Source organism: Bos mutus, chromosome 21 (assembly GCF_027580195.1).
Source record: "Bos mutus isolate GX-2022 chromosome 21, NWIPB_WYAK_1.1, whole genome shotgun sequence".
Taxonomy (NCBI): domain Eukaryota; kingdom Metazoa; phylum Chordata; class Mammalia; order Artiodactyla; family Bovidae; genus Bos; species Bos mutus.
Window position 1 is genome coordinate 53,884,284 of NC_091637.1, and position 19,618 is coordinate 53,903,901.

Genomic DNA, 19,618 nt, shown 5'->3' on the forward strand with positions numbered 1-19,618 from the left:
CTATAAGTAGTTTTCAAGAAATAACACATATCCTAAAAATGAACCTATGTATTATCATTATAAATGGCTTCTTAACAATAGTTCAGAACATTATGGCACTTAAGAATATAGTATGAATTTTTTTTAAGACAAATATATATTAGTTTTAAAGAGACTATGAAAGAGACAGTGGGCAGTCTTAAAAAAGAAAAACGAAAGAAAAAAATAAGGAAAACAAAATTACTATAGTACCAAAAATACAAGTACCAACACTCTAATGCAAAGTAACGTATTCAAGATGAACAGACATTTACTAAAACATGCAAAACAAAATGAATTAGTCAGTTCTTTTAAATAAGCTGTCACTTAGTTTATAGCAAACAATTTTACTTTAAAAGATCATTTCTTTAGTCAAAGGAGAACTGAATTAGAACCATTACTCAGGTAAACATCGAGTTCCAGTTTTCCTCAATAACTTTAAAATATTCAGTTACCTAAGAAATGTATAAGGTAATGCTTAACTGCCTAGTGCTTTATATTTAATGCATATATTTCTGTTTTTAAGACGGGCATATAACATCCAGCACAACAAAAAACAGACAAAGTATATCTTTAAATCACTATTCAGGAACCATGAAAAGCATAACATAGGCTGCTTGAATAATTTTTGGATGTAAATATTAGTATAATCACCAACATTTTTAATAAGCACAAATGAACCAAGCTAGTAAAAATGAAAAATACTATAAAAACATGTCATGCATATTTCATATTTAACATCCAAAAGAACATTGTCACAGCCTTATAATAGATCCTACAGTTAGCACCATTTTTATATCTGAACACTTTGAAAAAGCAAACAAAAGTCTTAAAAAACTAAAATTATTGTAAGGTTACATGAAAAAACTCAATGTGCACTAAGGGTGGCAACATTTGTCAAATATTTACATCAACACTGGGAAGCCTGCCGTACTTCTATAAAAAGAAATTGAAACGGATATGCTTAACTCTTTCTATCCGTGCTTAGCATAGCATAGATGGGTAACTAAATTCATCCAGCATTAACCTGCCCATATAAAAAAGGCATACACAGTAAATTGATTGCTTAAACAGGACTCCAAATCATGATAGTAAATGCATTTATCTTGCAAACTGATTATATCCCCAGCCCTAAAGCCATTTAGCAGGAAGAAAATCCAGGTGATTCACTAGGTGTGTAATTCACAACCCTTAAAAATAGGGTGGGGTGGGGTGGGGAGCAGCCCTTTGTTTGTTTAAAATGTGAAGCATCTGAGTTTATATCCAACAGACTATCAGCCTGTCTACTGAGTGACTCAGTATACTCCAGCATCTAAGCATCTCTCATCATGGTGCACAACAAGGAGAAGGAAGAAAGCTACATTTTTTAAAAAAGCAGCAAGGGTTTTTCCACATGTACACTTATGAACATAAAACTATTCTATCCCAGTTTCAGGAAAAAAAAAAGTGCACAATTCAGTTGGCAAGATCTTTGTTTTTTGTGGTTTTTTTTTTTGGATTACTGATTCACTATGTAATCAAGAGCAATCAAAGCTACTTGTCAGTTCAAAGTACCCAACAAAACTTTGAGTCTTCATGCCATTTTAAGTTAAAGAGAAAGCAGTGTAGCTTTGTGGCTTCAGAAACCTGGGCATCCTCTCATGCGTCACGAGGTCCGTCACTACACTATTTCCACAAGTCCACACTAGTTAAAGTGCAGTGAGTCCAAAATTGCAGCGACAGTATATCATGCCAGCTGAATCCAGCCACGTATCTGAGATAGGGTCATATTTCTGCACGGTATTCAGATATGAAGACCCTGAGTGACCACCAACTACATAAAGGTAGTTATCAATTACTGCAGCACCAACTCCTAGGAAAGGTAGGTTAAAAAAATAAGAGGAAAAATATGTTAACCATGAAGCTGACTTCACACTAAATTTGTATTTAAATGTTTTCTTAAAATACATTTCAACAATCTATTATTCATTTTACAAGCAACAGAGCAATACGTGCTTACCGGGAAAAAAAATCCCTTCATATAAAACAGCTCAAGCATTCCTTCATCTCTCCTCCCCAATCCTACTCTCCCTCTCCACCACAGTTAAGTATTAAGAATGTAGTATGTATCTTTCCACAAAACTTTCTTCTCAATTTAAATTTCTATTTTTTAAAAAATCATTTACTTGTTTTCAAATATATTGACATTTTAAATATATATTAAACTATATAATTTATGCTTATAAATTCTACTTTATATACAGTTCTAAAAAGAACAAGGCTACCCTATTATTTTATATTTTCATTGTTTTGGGGCTTTCTCACTCAATGGTACCACAGAAACTCATTATAGTAGATGACTAAAACAGTGCATCCCATTTTCTCTTTTCAATTTCCTTTGTATGTTTATTTTTCAGGAGTTTCTTTAATCATAAATGCAAGGGATACTCCTAAAGCATTTCCACCAGTAAAATATTCCTCTTAAAATCATGTGATTTGAGTTTGGGTTCAAGGATAATTTCTTTTCCTCAAAGAAGTATTTGTTTATCTTTATGCAACCTGAAGTCCAATCCTTTCCAGATCAACTGTATCTCTTGAGGAAGAGAGAACATTTGAAAGTGAACAGGCAGACCACTGATGTACAGTAATAAAAACCAAAAAACCAAATAGAACAATCCAAAGATACTGTGTGTGTGTAAGACATAAAACAACATTTGTTACATGGACAAAAAGAGCTTCTATCAGATACTTTCTGTTATCAGTATTTCTCAAAATGTACTCTATAAGTTTAAAAAAATAACAATATGTGCATTGGCATATTAAAATAAGAAATCTATATAGTTTTGTCTAATCAAGATTGTCAAGTTCATCATAAAGGTTTTTTCTGGACAAGTCATTTACTGTTATATCCCAAGAAACTACTATTTTAAGAATATCACTATAAAAACATATTGTCCTATATGTTTAGATATTGGGACATTATTATTACCTGTTCTGGGTTCTTTCATTGGTCTGCACACAGTCCACTGATTTTGATGAGGATCGTATCTTTCAATGCTTGACAAATGTGAAACACCATTATGTCCACCCACCACGAAAATAAAGCCTAGCATGACACCCACACCAAAGTGAATCCTTTTATCTGCCATAGATGCAACCATCTCCCAGGAGTCTTTACTTGGATCGTAACGCTCCACACTGCAAACATTCACAAAAGAAAGAATTAATTCACATGTTCTTTGGGTCACTCTTCCTCCTAAAGCAACTAAAACCCACCAGAGTTTTAAAAGTGCAAATGGATAGACATAAAACACGAGCAGTTTGTTCCAAATATTTATATTTTGCTGATAAAAATCGCAGGATAAAAGCTTACCTTGTAGACTGGTGCAGTAACAGCCATATCCTACTCCATTATATTGTACGAACAGTAAGGTGTGTGAAGGGCATAGAGCTTTTGAAGTCAGAAAATTTGGATTCAAGTATAATGCATACCCAAAGCTGTATAAACCCTGGCCCTACTACTTTGGATTTGTGTAACCCTAGAGAAGTCATTTCCTCTCATCTGCAAACATGGGGATAATACAACATCAAGGATTCATGTAAGAATAAAGTCCAGTGAATATGCATGTGAAAGGACTTTGAAAATCACATACTGAACATACATGTTTCCTAAAGATACTAAGGATCTTCCACTCAACTATGAGAAGGAAAGACGGTGAGGAGGAAAAGAGGATTTTTTCTTACAGGTGAATTCATGGTGACTTACTTCAGAATAAACACTACAGATTTCCAAACACAAACTGGCTAATCATAATAATCTGAGTCATTCAGGAGAATTCCTTCAGGATTCAGATCAAGTCATTCAGGATTTAGATCAAGTGTGCATTCCAAGAATTCTTGGCATTTCCAAACTGGATTAGGAAATTCAAATCAAATCAGAATTTCCAAAAAAGTTTCCCTGGAAAATCCCAGAAGGCCTCGAAGCCTATGCTTTGCCCTGAAGGGGTACAAAGGCAAGTGGGCTGAGCCTATTCTGGTTCCAGCCTAACTTCTCAAGAAAGCCTGAAGCATTTGAGAGTCAGTCTGGAGTTCAGAATAGGGACTAGGCTGTAGGCTAGACTAAAAGACTAAACTATAACTATTTCTGAAAGTACACCAGGATAAAGAGAGTAAGAGCAAAATCACCAAACAAGAAGAGTCTAGTGATTAACTTGTAACAAGAACTTAAAACTTCAACAGCATTATCTCAAAATTAAAGTATGTAATCTTTTATCTTACAAATTTCTGCTAGCGGCTTTTCAAAGAATACAAATGCATGTCTGGGCTCCAGATACTTTTCCTTCAACTAAAGGAGCAACAAAAAGGAGGAAAAATTTAGTCTGCACAGAAATAAAAATTTATAGACGAAATACTATTGTGTAACTACTTTCTCAGTCTGTTAACAAACCACCACACACTCTTTCATTAAAATGCTTATAATAAATAAAATATGTACCACTATTGCAGATAAATACTATTAGATTCCTGGTGAATTTTTAAGCAGAATTAAAAATTTCGTGGGAAAAAAAATACTATTAGAGATGGTATTTTTAGAACCTCAACTTTCAACAAAGGATCAGAATTATGATTAATTTTCCTTATAAGCAGTCACTTTATACTTTTTTCCTCATATCTATTTCTCCTTTATTAAAAGAATACTACAAAACACAGAAATTTCACATTTAAACTCTAGCACAGCTCAGATACATAATGATACACGTATGATTATAGAATAAGAATCCAGAAAGGCATATTTAAATAAGGTTTAAAGTTTATGATGCATTATAATACCTTAGAAGTGTATAGAAATGACACTTTTCACTTTTTTATTCTATTAAGCAGTGCAATAACAGATCATTCACATACACACACACACACACACTTACACATACACACACTATCCCAAATCTAAAGTGATCTAACTTCACCATATTTTCAGACTCATGAATTTTAAAATCCAGTCCATTTATACTGATGAATGAGTGTAAAATTTAATAAGTGGGAACTGATTTTTAGGTGTGTATTAAATCTCCATGTAGATAATTAAAGACATACTCGCACGTGGAGCAGACTAAGTCTCCCAAGTACCTATTAACATTATTTTTAAATTAGAGAAGTTCATTTATATGCACAAATCATTTAAAATCTAGAAATCACTGTTAATGATACTTTCAAAAATCCACAAGCGTATGCAACTTGATTAAGTTAAATACCTGTTCATGTGGGCAGGACCATACCCTCCAATGGCATATATCATTCCATCCAACACTGCTGCAGCAAAACAACTTCTTGTCGTAGTCATGGGTGCCACAGGTTGCCATTTTCTTACTTTGGGAATATACTTCTCTACAGATTGCAAGTAAGACTGTCCATCATAACCACCCAAAGCATAAAGTTCTCCTGCAAGTACCACTACTCCAAGGGTACTACGACTCTCATTCATCCTCTCGAGAGAAGTCCAAGTATTTGTATCAGGATTCCAGCATTCTACTGAATTTTCATGTTTTCTGATAGTGATGCCAGGACGCACGTTAGTTTCAATACCACCTATAACATACACTTTTTGGTCTAAAACGCATATTCCAAATTCATAGCGAGGAATGTTTAGGGGTGCCAAACCAATCCAAGAGTCATTCTGAGGAAAGTACATCTCCACACTAAAGAACAAGCAGACAAACATTAAAATTTAAAACATCAAAATGGCCCATAAACAATATCTGGCAAAATAGAAGATACACACATGCTCTGATACAGCTATTGCATTCTTGTGTATCTATTCTACGGAATGCCTAGACACATAGTTTGCAAAAGGACACAAATAGAGAAATATTTATAGCAGCACAACACAATCATCTATCAAAAGGAGAATGCATAAATGTGATGTGTCCACCCTATGACTAAGCAATTCCATTCCTAGATATGCATGCAAAAGAAATGCACATATATATATATATATGTATGTACAATGATGTTCACAGTAGCATTATTTTTAATAATCAAAAACTGAGAATAATCAGATTTCTCATCAATTATAAAATGGGTTAGTAAACTGTGCATATCTTGTAAGAAAATACTATACAGCAATGAAAACGAACAAACTACAACTACACACCAGCAGTGAACCTCACACATATAATGTTCAGGGAAACAGGCCAAATTGATTCTGCAATACAGTTTCACTTCCATCAAATTCAAAAGCATTTCTAATCTCTAGATTAGAAATGAGGATAGCAGTTACCTTCAGAGAGGACAGGGAGGGACCTTAAGGGTGGCTTCTGAGTGTTGGTTATACTCTTTTCGTGAAATGGTTTGTAATGCTTACTTGGTGATAACTCATTGAGCTGTATACTTGGGATTTGTGAACTTTTCTATATATGTGGAACATTTCAACTAATTTTTATAGTTAACATATTCATTACAGAAAGAAAATGTTATATTATGTCCATCTACTATAATGGAGAAGGCAAGGAGAAGGCAATGGCAACCCATTCCAGTACTCTTGCCTGGGAAATCCCATGGACGGAGGAGCCTGGTAGGCTACAGTCCATGGGGTCGCGAAGAGTTGGACTCAACTGAGTGACTTCACTTTCACTATACTATCATATACCAATAAAACTAAATGAACTACTTCCTCATGCAATCTCAATTTTATAAACTTTCTGTTCAATGAGAAAACACATCCTTAAAGAATATATATGGTATTACTGCATTTATATATAAAAATTGACAAAGCCTAACTATATATTGGGGCACATATGTGGCAAAATTACAACAAAATGCAAAGGAATAATCCATTAAAAATTCAGAATAGTGGTTACTTCTGGGGGAGAGAAGGAGATGGTATTCAGGAGGGGCATGAGGGAACTTTAAAGGTATTGTTAGCCCAACCTCAACAATACCAGTTTTAAACCACAATTAAAATGTACACCAAGACTTTTTAAAAGATAAAGAACCCACTAACTGACTTTGATTTAAAAAACAACAGTCTCCTCTTATTGGAGGAAACTCATTCTACTAAATGTCTGGAAATATTTTAGAATATTAAACAAATATATTAAACATAAACGTTTTCATAAAGCAATCTCAGTTAAGAGAAAAGCAAAGGTAACATCCAGCTATATTTTCAATGTACAAAAGTTATCTGGGTAACACAACACTGTTAATCAACTATATCTAATATAAAATAAAAAACAGACTAAAGTTACCAGGGGAATGCTCTAAATCATGATTGCTATGGGTCTAATTCAACCCACCAGCTACTTTTGTAAACACAGTTTTATTGGAACCCAGCCATTTCATGTTTACATATTGTCTATGGCCACTCTTGTACTACAATGACAGACTTAGGGAGTTACACAGACCATATGCCCACAAAGTCTGAAATATTTACTATTTGGCTGGCTCTTCACAGAAAAAGTCTGACAACTCCTATTTAAGTTATTAGAAAAGAAAGCACCGTTTTACTACTGTTGTTAAAAAATATTTACATGAAGAAAATAAATTGCATGGAAATTCCAAGACTTGTATTAGTATCCTATTTTTTATTTCCTTAGTGGTTATTCTGATTAATTGTACTCATTCAGACACATTCTTGTCCCAGTCTGCCTTCATCACAGATTCTGAGCTCTCTTCTTTAGTACTGTCTGATATAGCTAGCAATAATAAATCCTCTCTGACCTAGTCTGACTCAAAGATGTAAATGATTTCACAAAGGGAAAAAAAAGGGCATAAAATGGTAGAAAAGTTCACGAGTAAGTAGGACGGATAAAATTTTTGCACTGGGAGGGAGGAGGGGTTAATTGAGAGTGTTACAGAGAATGGACAACAATCTGATTAAAACAGACAGGTAAGTGTTTTAAGAAGAAGAGAAAAAATCAAAAAAGCAAAGAAAGTAAACAGGAAAATAAAACTATTTTAAAAATATTAAAAAATCAGCAAATTTTAAGAGTATACAATCTATTAATGTGTGTTGTGCTAAGTCGCTTTAGTCGTGTCCGACTCTTTGCAACGCCACAGACCACAGCCCGCCAGGCTCCTCCGTCCATGGGATTTTCTAGGCAAGAATACTGGAGTGGGTTGCCATTTCCTCCTCCAGGGGATCTTCCCAACCCAGGGATCAAGCCCACGTCACATCCATCCTTTAAAAGCCTTATATTTACCTATCTAAACAGGCAAACAGTCCAGATTTTCCTCCTACTGCACAAAGTACTTTGGGAGCACAGCGAGGTCGTGTCATCAAGACTGTCTGATGAGACAGTCTGTGTTCGGGCATAAAGTGGTACTTCAGAGCTTCATTCAAAAGATGTTTACAAGTGCGATCATCACGAATAAGATGATTTGCTTCATATAATCTAGTGAGAAACTTAACACTGAGCAACGGTAATCGCACACTGTTAAGTAGCTGAGCTAAGTACTTCTGGCGTTCTTGGACATCATACTTGATCCAAGACTCAAGTGCATAAAAAACAGTCTCTTCAGTAGCTACATTCAAACAGTCATTGGAAACGATTTCATCCAAATCAGCATGAGTGAGCTCAAAAAACTCTTCAGTCTGGCAAACAGCTTCAAAATTCTGGCATATGTATTTAGTGGCTGCCAAATAAAGGTCATGGCAACCATACGTCTCTGCAAAACGAGAAATTCCAATACAATTACCAGGATCAAGTTGGCTTTCAAGAAATGCGCAACATTCTTTCAGGACAAGTTTTATCTGCAGTAGGTTTGCCGCTGGAAGGAGAGATTCAACTGTATCTTGTGAAATAAAAACAGTCCCTGTATAGGCATATTCCACAATGGCCTGGAGAGCAGTCTCATCAATGCACTGAAACTCAACTTCACTGTTCTCTTTTTCAGAGAGGTTTCCAGTGAACATAGCTTTGAAATACGGGCTGATGCTGGCAAGTACCACTTTGTGAGCGTGAATTTTAACATCACCTACTCGAAGAATGATGTCACAGAGTTCGTGATGTTGACGAAGAAGATTCAAGCCTTGTAGAAGTTGTTCAGAATGTAAGTGGGTTAAGTTAGCAAGCATGTAGGTCGGGGATGTGTGGTCCATCTACAGAAAAACAAAAGGCAAGGACAGCTATTTCAAAATAACCTTACAAATGATTCCTTTTTCAAGTAGCACAAAATAAATGAGATTTGTTGTTTATCTGCATGTTTGCTGGTTTTTAAATACCTTATACTACATACTAGACAGAGGCTTTTAGAGTTATTAATAGAAAGGATGTTAACAATCATTCAACTCCGTTATTATAGATTTTAGGAAACAGAGGCTCCAAAATGATACAAGTCTCTTGACATGGACTTTTGAATCAGAACTCTGCCAACTCTTCTGTTTCCCTTCATTAGATTCAAGTCTGAGCTATCCCTGAAATAAAACACAATAGTGAAGAAAAAAAAAAAACTGCTTAAAGGAAAATTAATTTTGAAACAATGCTTGTAGTTATTTGGCTATTTTTCTCAATAATGATATCAATGTCTGTCAATCTAATCAACAGATACTTTAACTGAAATGCAATTTCATGTTAACTCACATACTTTACCCAAAGATTCAATAATTATTTTGAAAAAGCATGCTGAATTTATAAAGATACCACCACTGTCAACTGATTCGATGACAACAAAAAATTAATGTGAACACAGTCTGGTATTCGATAAGGGCAATAAGGCTCACTTACTGATCTAGACCATACCTACTCAACTCCTGATACGTCTGGATCATACCCACTCCATCTACTTAACACCCTGTGCTTCTGGAAGATGAAAAAGAATAAAAATAGAAAAGATGAGACAGGAAAGATGAAGAAAAAGTGAGAGGCAATAAGAATTGGGGTATGTTGAGTAACTGCTCTAGCAAAAGACATCCCCAACCTAATCCCTGGAAGCTTTGAATGGTACTTTACATGGCAAAAAAAAAAAAGACTGTATACTCATTTTCACTATATTGATTCTTCCAATCCATGAACATGGTATATTTCTCCATCTATTAGTGTCCTCTTTGATTTCTTTCACCAGTGTTTTATAGTTTTCTATATATAGGTCTTTAGTTTCTTTAGGTAGATATATTCCTAAGTATTTTATTCTTTCCGTTGCAATGGTGAATGGAATTGTTTCCTTAATTTCTCTTTCTGTTTTCTCATTATTAGTGTATAGGAATGCAAGGGATTTCTGTGTGTTGATTTTATATCCTGCAACTTTACTGTAGTCATTGATTATTTCTAGTAATTTTCTGGTGGATTCTTTAGGGTTTTCTATGTAGAGGATCATGTCATCTGCAAATAGTGAGAGTTTTACTTCTTTTCCAATTTGGATTCCTTTTATTTCTTTTTCTGCTCTGATTGCTGTGGCCAAAACTTCCAAAACTATGTTGGATAGTAATGGTGAAAGTGGGCACCCTTGTCTTGTTCCTGACTTTAGAGGAAATGCTTTCAATTTTTCACCATTGAGGATAATGTTTGCTGTGGGTTTGTCATATATAGCTTTTATTATGTTTTGAGGTATGTTCCTTCTATTCCTAATACAATTATGTAAAGTTTAAAAATAAAATAAAATTAGAAAAAATAAAAAAAAAAAAAAAAGACTGTATAGACATGATTGAGGATTTTGAGATGGTGAGATTATCCTGGATTATCCAAGTACAATCACATTTACTTTATAAGAAGGCAGAAGGAGATCTGACACAGATAGAAGAAAAGAAGGTAATCTGACCACAGAGGCAGAGACTGGAGGGATGCAGTCACAAACCAATTAACACTGGCAGCCACCAGAAGCTGGAAGAGGTGAGGCACGCATTCTCCCCTGGAACCTCCAGAGGGCACACAGCCCTGCCAACACCGTATTTCAGGCCAGTGTTACTAATTTCAGACTTTTGGCCTCTGTGACTGTAAGAGAATAAAGTTCTGTTATTTTAAGCAACTGAGTTTGTGGTAATTTGTTATAGCAGCCATAAGAAATCAATACACCAACACTTCAGAAGGGCTCATAGCAGCTGTTTAGAATAGATGAAAGGATCGTAAGGCATCTACACGATACGAACTGTTTCTTTCCTATCTCATTCACTCTTCAAACACAAGTTTCAGGGATAATAATAATAATCTTAAAAAAGCAGAAGATTAGCTCCTATTTTAAAAGTGTTATCAAATAAATTACAAAATTTTGAACATTAGTAAATAATATGAATGTTGGTAGGCTGGGGAGAATCTAACACTTCATTCCTGGGGCATTTTTAAGTGAAAATACTCAAATATTAAAACTTTGATCTTCACTAAGAATGTCATCATTTCACATTTGTTTCATCTGAATTTTATATATGTGAAAAATTTTTGTTAACATGACATTATAACTGATATCACCAACCTCTACTTCTGATCTCTCCAAATAATCCTATATACATCTAACAGAATAATTCTCAATCAGGGTACAGACAAGTCTCAAGAAACTTGTTGGTTTTCCAGTAGGTACTTTATTCCAGGACAGAATATTTTAAGAAAACAGCAACCAGAAGGCATGTTTAGATCTGGATCTGTTCTTTTTACTTACTATAGTACTGACCTCTTAAACTTATTTAACTTCTTTTTTAAGCCTTCATTTAATAGAAAAAAACTAGTTAATTATCTAGACTAAAAAGAAAAAAATGAACAACAGGAAAGGTGAGTAGACATACAAAATAAACAATAGAACTAGAAAGTGGTCCTGGCTACTTCACATCATTAACTTTATCTTACCTTGAATTTCCTTATCAAAGTGAGATCATAATATCAATAATGCATGAATGCATGCTAAGTCACTTCAATCGTGTCCGACTCTTTGAGACCCTATGGACTGTAGCCCACCAGGCTCCTCTGTCCATGGGATTCTCAAGAATACTGAGTGGGTTGCCATGTTCTTCTTCAGGAGATCTTCCTGGCCCAGAGATTGAACCCACATCTCTTAAGTCTCCTGGCAAAGGCACGCAGGTCTCTTTACCACTAGCAGAACCTGGGAAGCCCAATGTTAGTAACACCTGAACTATACGTACCTCACAGTTTTTGAGGATCAAATTAGATAATGTACATGAAAACACAACAGACTGTAAGAATGATGAGTACAGATACTATGGTAAGGCAACAGAAATGTAACAGTATTAGTGAAGAACAGGGCCCTTGGAAATACAAGATAATGAGTTTTAGTCCTAACTGGCTCATATACTGTTATATGGAATTGGTACATTACTTAATGCAAGTATTAATTCTGTCATCCATAAAACAAGAATACAACCATATTTCGAAGGTTACATGAAAACGGTTTTATAAAGTTTCAGTTCAGTTCAGTTCAGTTGCTCAGTCGTGTCCAACTCTTTGTGACCCCATGAATCGCAACACACCAGGCCTCCCTGTCCATCACCAACTCCCGGAGTTCACTCAAACTCACGTACATCAAGTCGGTGATGCCATCCAGACATCTCATCCTGTCATCCCCTTCTTCTCCTGCCCCTAATCCCTCCCAGCATCAAGGTCTTTTCCAAAGAGTTAAGTCTTCGCATGAGGTGGCCAAAGTACTGGAGTTTCAGCTTTAGCCATCAGTCCTTCCAATGAACACCCAGGAATGATCTCCTTTAGGAGGGACTGGTTGGATCTCCTTGCAGTCCAAGGGACTCTCAAGAGTCTTCTCCAACACCACACTTCAAAAGCATCAATTCTTCGGCACTCAACTTTCTTCACAGTCCAACTCTCACATCCATACATGACCACAGGAAAAACCATAGCCTTGACTAGACAGACCTTTGTTGACAAAATAATGTCTCTGCTTTTGAATATGCTATCTAGGTTGGTCATAACTTTCCTTCCAAGGAGTAAGCGTCTTTTAATTACATGGCTGCAGTCACCATCTGCAGTGATTTTGGAGCCCAGAAAAATAAAGTCTCTCACTGCTTCCACTGTTTCCCCATCTATTTCCCATGAAGTGATGGGACCAGATGCCATGATCTTCGTTTTCTGAATGTTGAGCTTTAAGCCAACTTTTTCACTCTCCTATTTCACTTTCATCAAGAGGCTTTTTAGTTCCTCTTCACTTTCTGCCATAAGGGTGGTGTCATCTGCATATCTGAGGTTATTGACATTTCTCCCAGCAATCTTGATTCCAGCTTGTGCTTCTTCCAGTCCAGCGTTTCTCATGATGTACTCTGCATAGAAGTTAAATAAGCAGGGTAACAGTACACAGCCTTGATGTACTCCTTTTCCTATTTGGAACCAGTCTGTTGTTCCATGTCCAATTCTAACTGTTACTTCCTGACCTGCATACAGGTTTCTCAAGAGGCATGTCAGGTGGTCTGGTATTCCCATCTCTTGAAGAATTTTCCACAGTTTATTTTGATCCACACAGTCAAAGGCTTTGGCATAGTCAATAAAGCAGAAATAGAAGTTTTTCTGGAACTCTCTTGCTTTTCCCATGATCCAGCGGATGTTGGCAATTTGATCTCTGGTTACTCTGCCTTTTCTAAAACCAGCTTGAACATCAGGAATTTCACAGTTCACATATTGCTGAAGTCTGGCTTGGAGAATTTTGAGCATTACTTTACTAGCATGTGAGATGAGTGCAACTGTGCGGTAGTTTGAGCATTCTTTGGCATTGCCTTTCTTTGGGATTGGAATGAAAACTGACCTTTTCCAGTCCTGTGGCCACTGCTGAGTTTTCCAAATTTGCTGGCATATTGAGTGCAGCACTTTCACAGCATCATCTTTCAGGATTTGAAAGAGATCAATTGGAATTCCATCACCTCCACTAGCTTTGTTCATAGTGATGCTTTCTAATGCCCAGTTGACTTCACATTCCAGGATGTCTGGCTCTAGGTGGGTGATCACACCATCGTGATTATCTTGGCTGTGAAGATCTTTTTTGTACAGTTCTTCAGTGTATTCTTGCTACCTCTTCTTAATATCGTCTGCTTCTGTTAGGTCCATACCATTTCTGTCCTTTATCGAGTCCATCTTTGCATGAAATGTTCCCTTGGTATCTCTGATTTTCTTGAAAAGATCTCTAGTCTTTCCCATTCTCTTGTTTTCCTCTATTTCTCTGCACTGGTCGCTGAGGAAGGCTTTCTTATCTCTCCTTTCTATTCTTTGAAACTCTGCATTCAGATGCTTATATCTTTCCTTTTCTCCTTTGCTTTTCACTTCTCTTCTTTTCACAGCTATTTGTAAGACCTCCCCAGACAGCCATTTTGCTTTTTTGCATTTCTTTTCCATGGGGATGGTCTTGATCCCTATTTTCCATACAATGTCACGAACCTCATTCCTTAGTTCATCAGGCACTCTATCAGATCTAGTCCCTTAAATCTATTTCTTACTTCCACTGTATAATCATAAGGGATCCGATTTAGGTCATACCTGAATGGTCTAGTGATTTTCCCTAATTTCTTCAATTAAGTCTGAATTTGGCAATAAGGAGTTCATGATCTAAGCCACAGTCAGATCCTGGTCTTGTTTTTGCTGACTGTATAGAGCTTCTCCATCTTTGGCTGCAAAGAATATAATCAATCTGATTTTGGTGTTGACTATCTAGTGATGTCCATGTATAGAGTCTTCTCTTGTGTTGTTGGAAAAGGGTGTTTGTTATGACCAGTGTGTTCTCTTGGCAAAACTCTATTAGCCTTTGCCCTGCTTCATTCCACATTCCTAGGCCAAATATGCCTGTTATCCCAGGTGTTTCTTGACCTCCTACTTTTGCATTCCAGTCCCCTATAATGAAAAGGACATCTTTTTTGGGTGTTAGTTCTAAAAGGTCTTGTAGGTCTTCAAAGAACTGTTCCAACTTCAGCTTCTTCAGCATTACTGGCTGGGGCATAGGCTTGGATTACCATGATATTGAATGGTTTGCCTTGGAAAACAAACAGAGATCATTCTGTTGTTTTTGAGATTGCATCGAAGTACTGCATTTCAGACTCTTTTGTTGACCATGAGGGCTACTCCATTTCTTCTAAGGGATTCCTGCCCACAGTAGTAGATATGATGGTCATCTGAGTTAAATTCACCCATTCCAGTCCATTTTAGCTCGCTGTTCCTAGAATGTCAGCATTCACTCTTTCCATCTCCTGCTTGACCACTTCCAATTTGCCTTGATTCATGGACCTGACATTCCAGATTCCTATGCAATATTGCTCTTTACAGCATCGGACCTTGCTTCTATCACCAGTCGCATCCACAACTGGGTACTGTTTTTGCTTTGGCTTCATCCTTTCATTCTTTCTGGGAGTTATTTGTCCACTGATCTCCAGTAGCATATTGGGCACCTACTGACCTAAGTTCCACAAAACGTGAAGTGCTATCAATACAGCACTTGTCTCATTCTCTTCTCATGATCCTCACTTTCACCAGTTTCATTCTTTCCATAATGACCTTTCACTCCAATAAAGCTCATGTAATTACAACAGCTCAATATAAGTATTTTCTTACCATTTGCCAGATTTTGTCTATAAACTTTCTCCTCTCCCATCTTCTATCCAATTCCAATTTTGAAAAGGCTAGGTCACAATTAATTTCATCTGAAAGTCTATAAACATTTAGGTACTCAATTCCTTTACATGCAATTAATTAAAAATGGTGTCTTGTGAAACATATCCCTCTCTACTCTCATTTGTCTGATTTAACAAGGAGATGTTATTCAGAATGAAAAGTGAGCAACAAACAGGAAACTGAATGATACAGAAAATAAGAGTATGAAAAAGGACACCTGTTTAATACAATGAGACAAGAAAGGGAAATAAAAGGTATATTGATTGGAAAGAAAGAAACAAAACTATCTTTGTTGGCAGATGACATGACTGTCTATGTAGAAAATCCAAAACAAAAAACCCCCCGAACACTGAAACTAGGAAGCAATTATAGCATGTTTACAAGATACAAGGTTAATATACAAAAGTCAATTACTTTTCTATAAAGCATCAATGAACAAGTAAAAGTTGAAATTTAAAACATATTATCATTTACGTAACACCTAAAAATTGAAATACTTATATATAAATCTAACAAAATATGTAGAAGATCTATGAGAAAAAGTATAAAATTCTAATAAAAGAAAGCAAAGAACTAAATAAATGGAGAGATATTCCATGTTCATGGATAAGACTCTCAACATTATCAAGATGTCGATTCTTCCTGACTTGCACTACGGATTCAACGTAATCCCAATCAAAATTCTAGCAAGTTATTTTGTGGATGGTGAAAACTGATTCTAAAGTTTTCACAGAGAGACAAAATACCCGGAATAGCCAACTCAATATTGAAAAAGAAGAATAAAGTCGAATGACTGATACTACCCAGTTTCAAGCGTTATTATAAAGCTATAGTAACGAAGACAGAACGGCACCAGTGAAAGCGCAGACAAATAGACCAGTGGAACAGATCAGAGAGTCTAGAAATAGACCCACATAAACACAGTTAGCTGATCTTTAACAAAGCAAGAAAGGCAATACAATGGAGGTCTTTTCAACAAATGGAGGTGGAATGGATATCCACAAATAAAAAAATCCAACGGCACACAGTCCTTACTTATATCCTTCAGAAAAATTAACTCAAAACGGATCACAGACCTAAATGTAAAATGCAAAACTATAAAACACTTAGAAGATAACACAAGAGTAAATTCTAGATGACCCTGGGTATGGCAATGATTATTTTTAGATATGACACCAAGGCACAATCTGTACAGGAAAGAATGGCAAGCTGGACATCCCTATTAAAAACAAAACAAACACACATACATTCACTCACGTACAAAAAACCCACAAAAACTTCTACTTTGGGAAAAACTTGTCAAGAGAATGAGAAGACAAGCCCCACACTGGGGGAAAATATCTTTGAAAACCACAACTGATAAAGAACTATTATTCAATTAAACAAAGAACTTTAAAAATTAAACAATAAGAAAATTAACAACCTGATTAAGAAATGGATTAAAGACCTTAACAGACACCTCACCAGAAAAGATACAGATAGTAAGTAAGCAGATGAAATGATGTCACAGGTCATCAGGAAATTGCATATTAAGACAACAATGAAATACTACCTCACACCTATTAGAATGGTTAAAACCCAGAACCCTGAGAACACCCAACGTGAGGGACAATATGGGGCAAAAGGAACTTTCATTCATGGCTAGTGGGAATCCAAAATTGTACAGCAACTCTGGAAGACACTTTGATAGCTTCTTATAAAACTAACCTGTATGGTTTTATAAGTGACTTCCCTGGTGGCTCAGACGGTAGAGCGTCTGCCTACAATGCAGGAGACCTGGGTTCAATCCCTGGGTCGGGAAGATCTTCTAGAGAAGGAAATGGCAACCCACTCCGGTATTCTTGCCTGGAAAACCCCACGGATGGAAGAGCCTGGTAGGCTACAGTCCATGGGGTCGCAAAGAGTCAGACATGACTGAGCGACTTTACTTTTCTTTCTTATAAAACTAAACATACTCTTATCATACAATCCTGCATTCGCCTTCCTCAGTATTTACCCAAATGAACTGAAAATTTATGTCCACACAAAAACTTGCACGTGGATGTTTACAGCAACTTTATTTTGAAGTGCCAATACTTGGAAGCAACCAAGGTGTCCTTCAGTAGGTGAATGGGTAACTATTAAACTATGCTACATCAAGACTGCAGAATATTATTCAGTGCTAAAAGAAATGGGCTGTCAAGCTCCTAAAAGACATAGAGAAAATGTCTTATCAGGTAAAAGAAGCCAACCTGACAATGCTATACACTGCAAGAGTCCAATTATATGATATTCTGGAAAAGATAAAACTATAAAGACAGTAAAAATATCAATGGTTGCTAGGGGTTTTGGGAAGGGAAGATGAATAGGCAAAGCACTCAGGACCTTTAGGGCAGTGAAATTACTCTATATAACACTATAATGGTACATAGGTATCATTATACACCTGTCCCAACCCACAGAATATACAACACTGAGAATGAACCCTAAGGTGAATTATGGACTTTGGGGGATAATGTGTCAATGTAAGTTCACCTATTAAAACAAACACACCACTACGGTGGGGGACATGGACGATGGGGGAAGGTATGCTCGTGCTGGTGAAGGGTGTAAATGGGAAACCTCTGTACGTTCCTTAATTTTGCTGTGAACCTAAAACTGTACTTAAATCTTTTAAAAAGTAAATCAAGCAGGAAAAATAGGAGATCTAGCTACTTTATAAGTTCATACCTCTCCCAGACTAAATCCTACGATATTTAAAAGATATTTAAAAGAACCTGTGAATGAGACCCCTGAATCATTGCCAGTGCCACAAGACTAAAAACTATTTTAAAAAATAAGACAGTAATTTCTACTAACATCTTGGAAAGGATAATGTTAATTTTAGATAACACTATAAAACAAATTATTAACGAGTTGATTTGTGAATATTGAGAAGATGATGTAGTGATTTCTAACACTAGGATGGACGAACTAATGTGTCACAGATGAATCTTGGGGTTTCTTTTTATGTATTTCAAAGACTTGCAGATCAGAAAAATACATGATATTTAAAGACATGATTTTAAGAACAAAACCAGAAGTATAATAAGCTAGTTCAGTTAGCTAAACTAGCATGTGGTTGGATAACCACACTACAGTATACTACTTAATGGAATGAGGTCTACCTGGAGGGAGGTTTCTGCTGGTATGGTGTAAGGCCAAGATGAAGATACTGGGGGCAGGCCCTTCAGCTCTGCAGATGATACAAAGCTGCAGAGGACAACAAATACATCAGCCAGTAAAACATGTATCCAAAAAGACCTGACATCTAACAAGAAGAAATTTAAGAGGGATAAATGTTAAGATTCTATAGTGGATTCCAGAACAACTATACAAGTATAGAATAAGAGAGAAAAGACTCACCAGTTGCATGCGAATCTTAGGGAGGTTTAATGTGCATTGATAGAACTATAATACATAGAACTAGAGAGGAGACATTCCACTTGGCTCTCCAAATGTCAGACCATATCTGGAATACAGATTTGGGGTACCATCCTTTAAAAGGAATCTAAGCAAAGTAAAACAGCTGATGAAGAGAAGAACTTCAAGACATGTATTATGAGTATGGAGTCCTTTAAAAAAAAAAAAGGAAATCTGAGAGCTGTGTGAAAAACCAAAGGGTGAAAGTTACTCAATAACAATAATACAGAATTGTTTTGAGGATTAAATGTGTTTATACATATGAAGGGCTTAGAATAGTGTCTATCATTTAGTAAGCTTGTGATAAATATTATTTTATTCATTATTAAGCCATTACTAGTGATTTTTTTTTTTACATTGTCCGCTTAAGAGGTACTCTGCTTTTTAAGTTGTACCATCTCTTACTATTGGGTAAATCTACTTGGTACCACTGACATCTCGGACTACATAAAGTATTAAAGAATTGTTGATTCTCAAAATAAGTTAATAAGTTATTGGTTAGAGCCATTTTTAGTGTAAGAAGAAATCATACAGTAATAGATCAAAAATTAAACTAATTTTTGTGTACCCAATTGAAGACTGGCAAATTACCATTAACATGATATGAAAGTTTAACACAATACTGATTTGTAAATAAACACATATAT

General features: G+C 35.9%; 1 protein-coding gene across 3 annotated transcripts in view; it reads right to left on the bottom strand.

Annotated features, from left to right (window-relative positions):
- Positions 1-1,218: 1,218 nt before the first annotated feature.
- Positions 1,219-19,618, bottom strand: part of KLHL28 (kelch like family member 28) — a 30,215-nt gene continuing 11,815 nt past the window's right edge. For all 3 annotated transcript variants that reach the window (XM_070358793.1, XM_005892586.3, XM_070358794.1), the window contains 4 exons: positions 8,196-9,094; positions 5,250-5,693; positions 2,987-3,195; positions 1,219-1,870 (listed from right to left, as the gene is read on the bottom strand). In XM_070358793.1, coding sequence (XP_070214894.1) covers positions 1,707-1,870; positions 2,987-3,195; positions 5,250-5,693; positions 8,196-9,094 — 1,716 coding nt within the window. In that variant the 3' untranslated portion in view covers positions 1,219-1,706. The remainder of the gene's footprint in view (positions 1,871-2,986; positions 3,196-5,249; positions 5,694-8,195; positions 9,095-19,618) is intronic.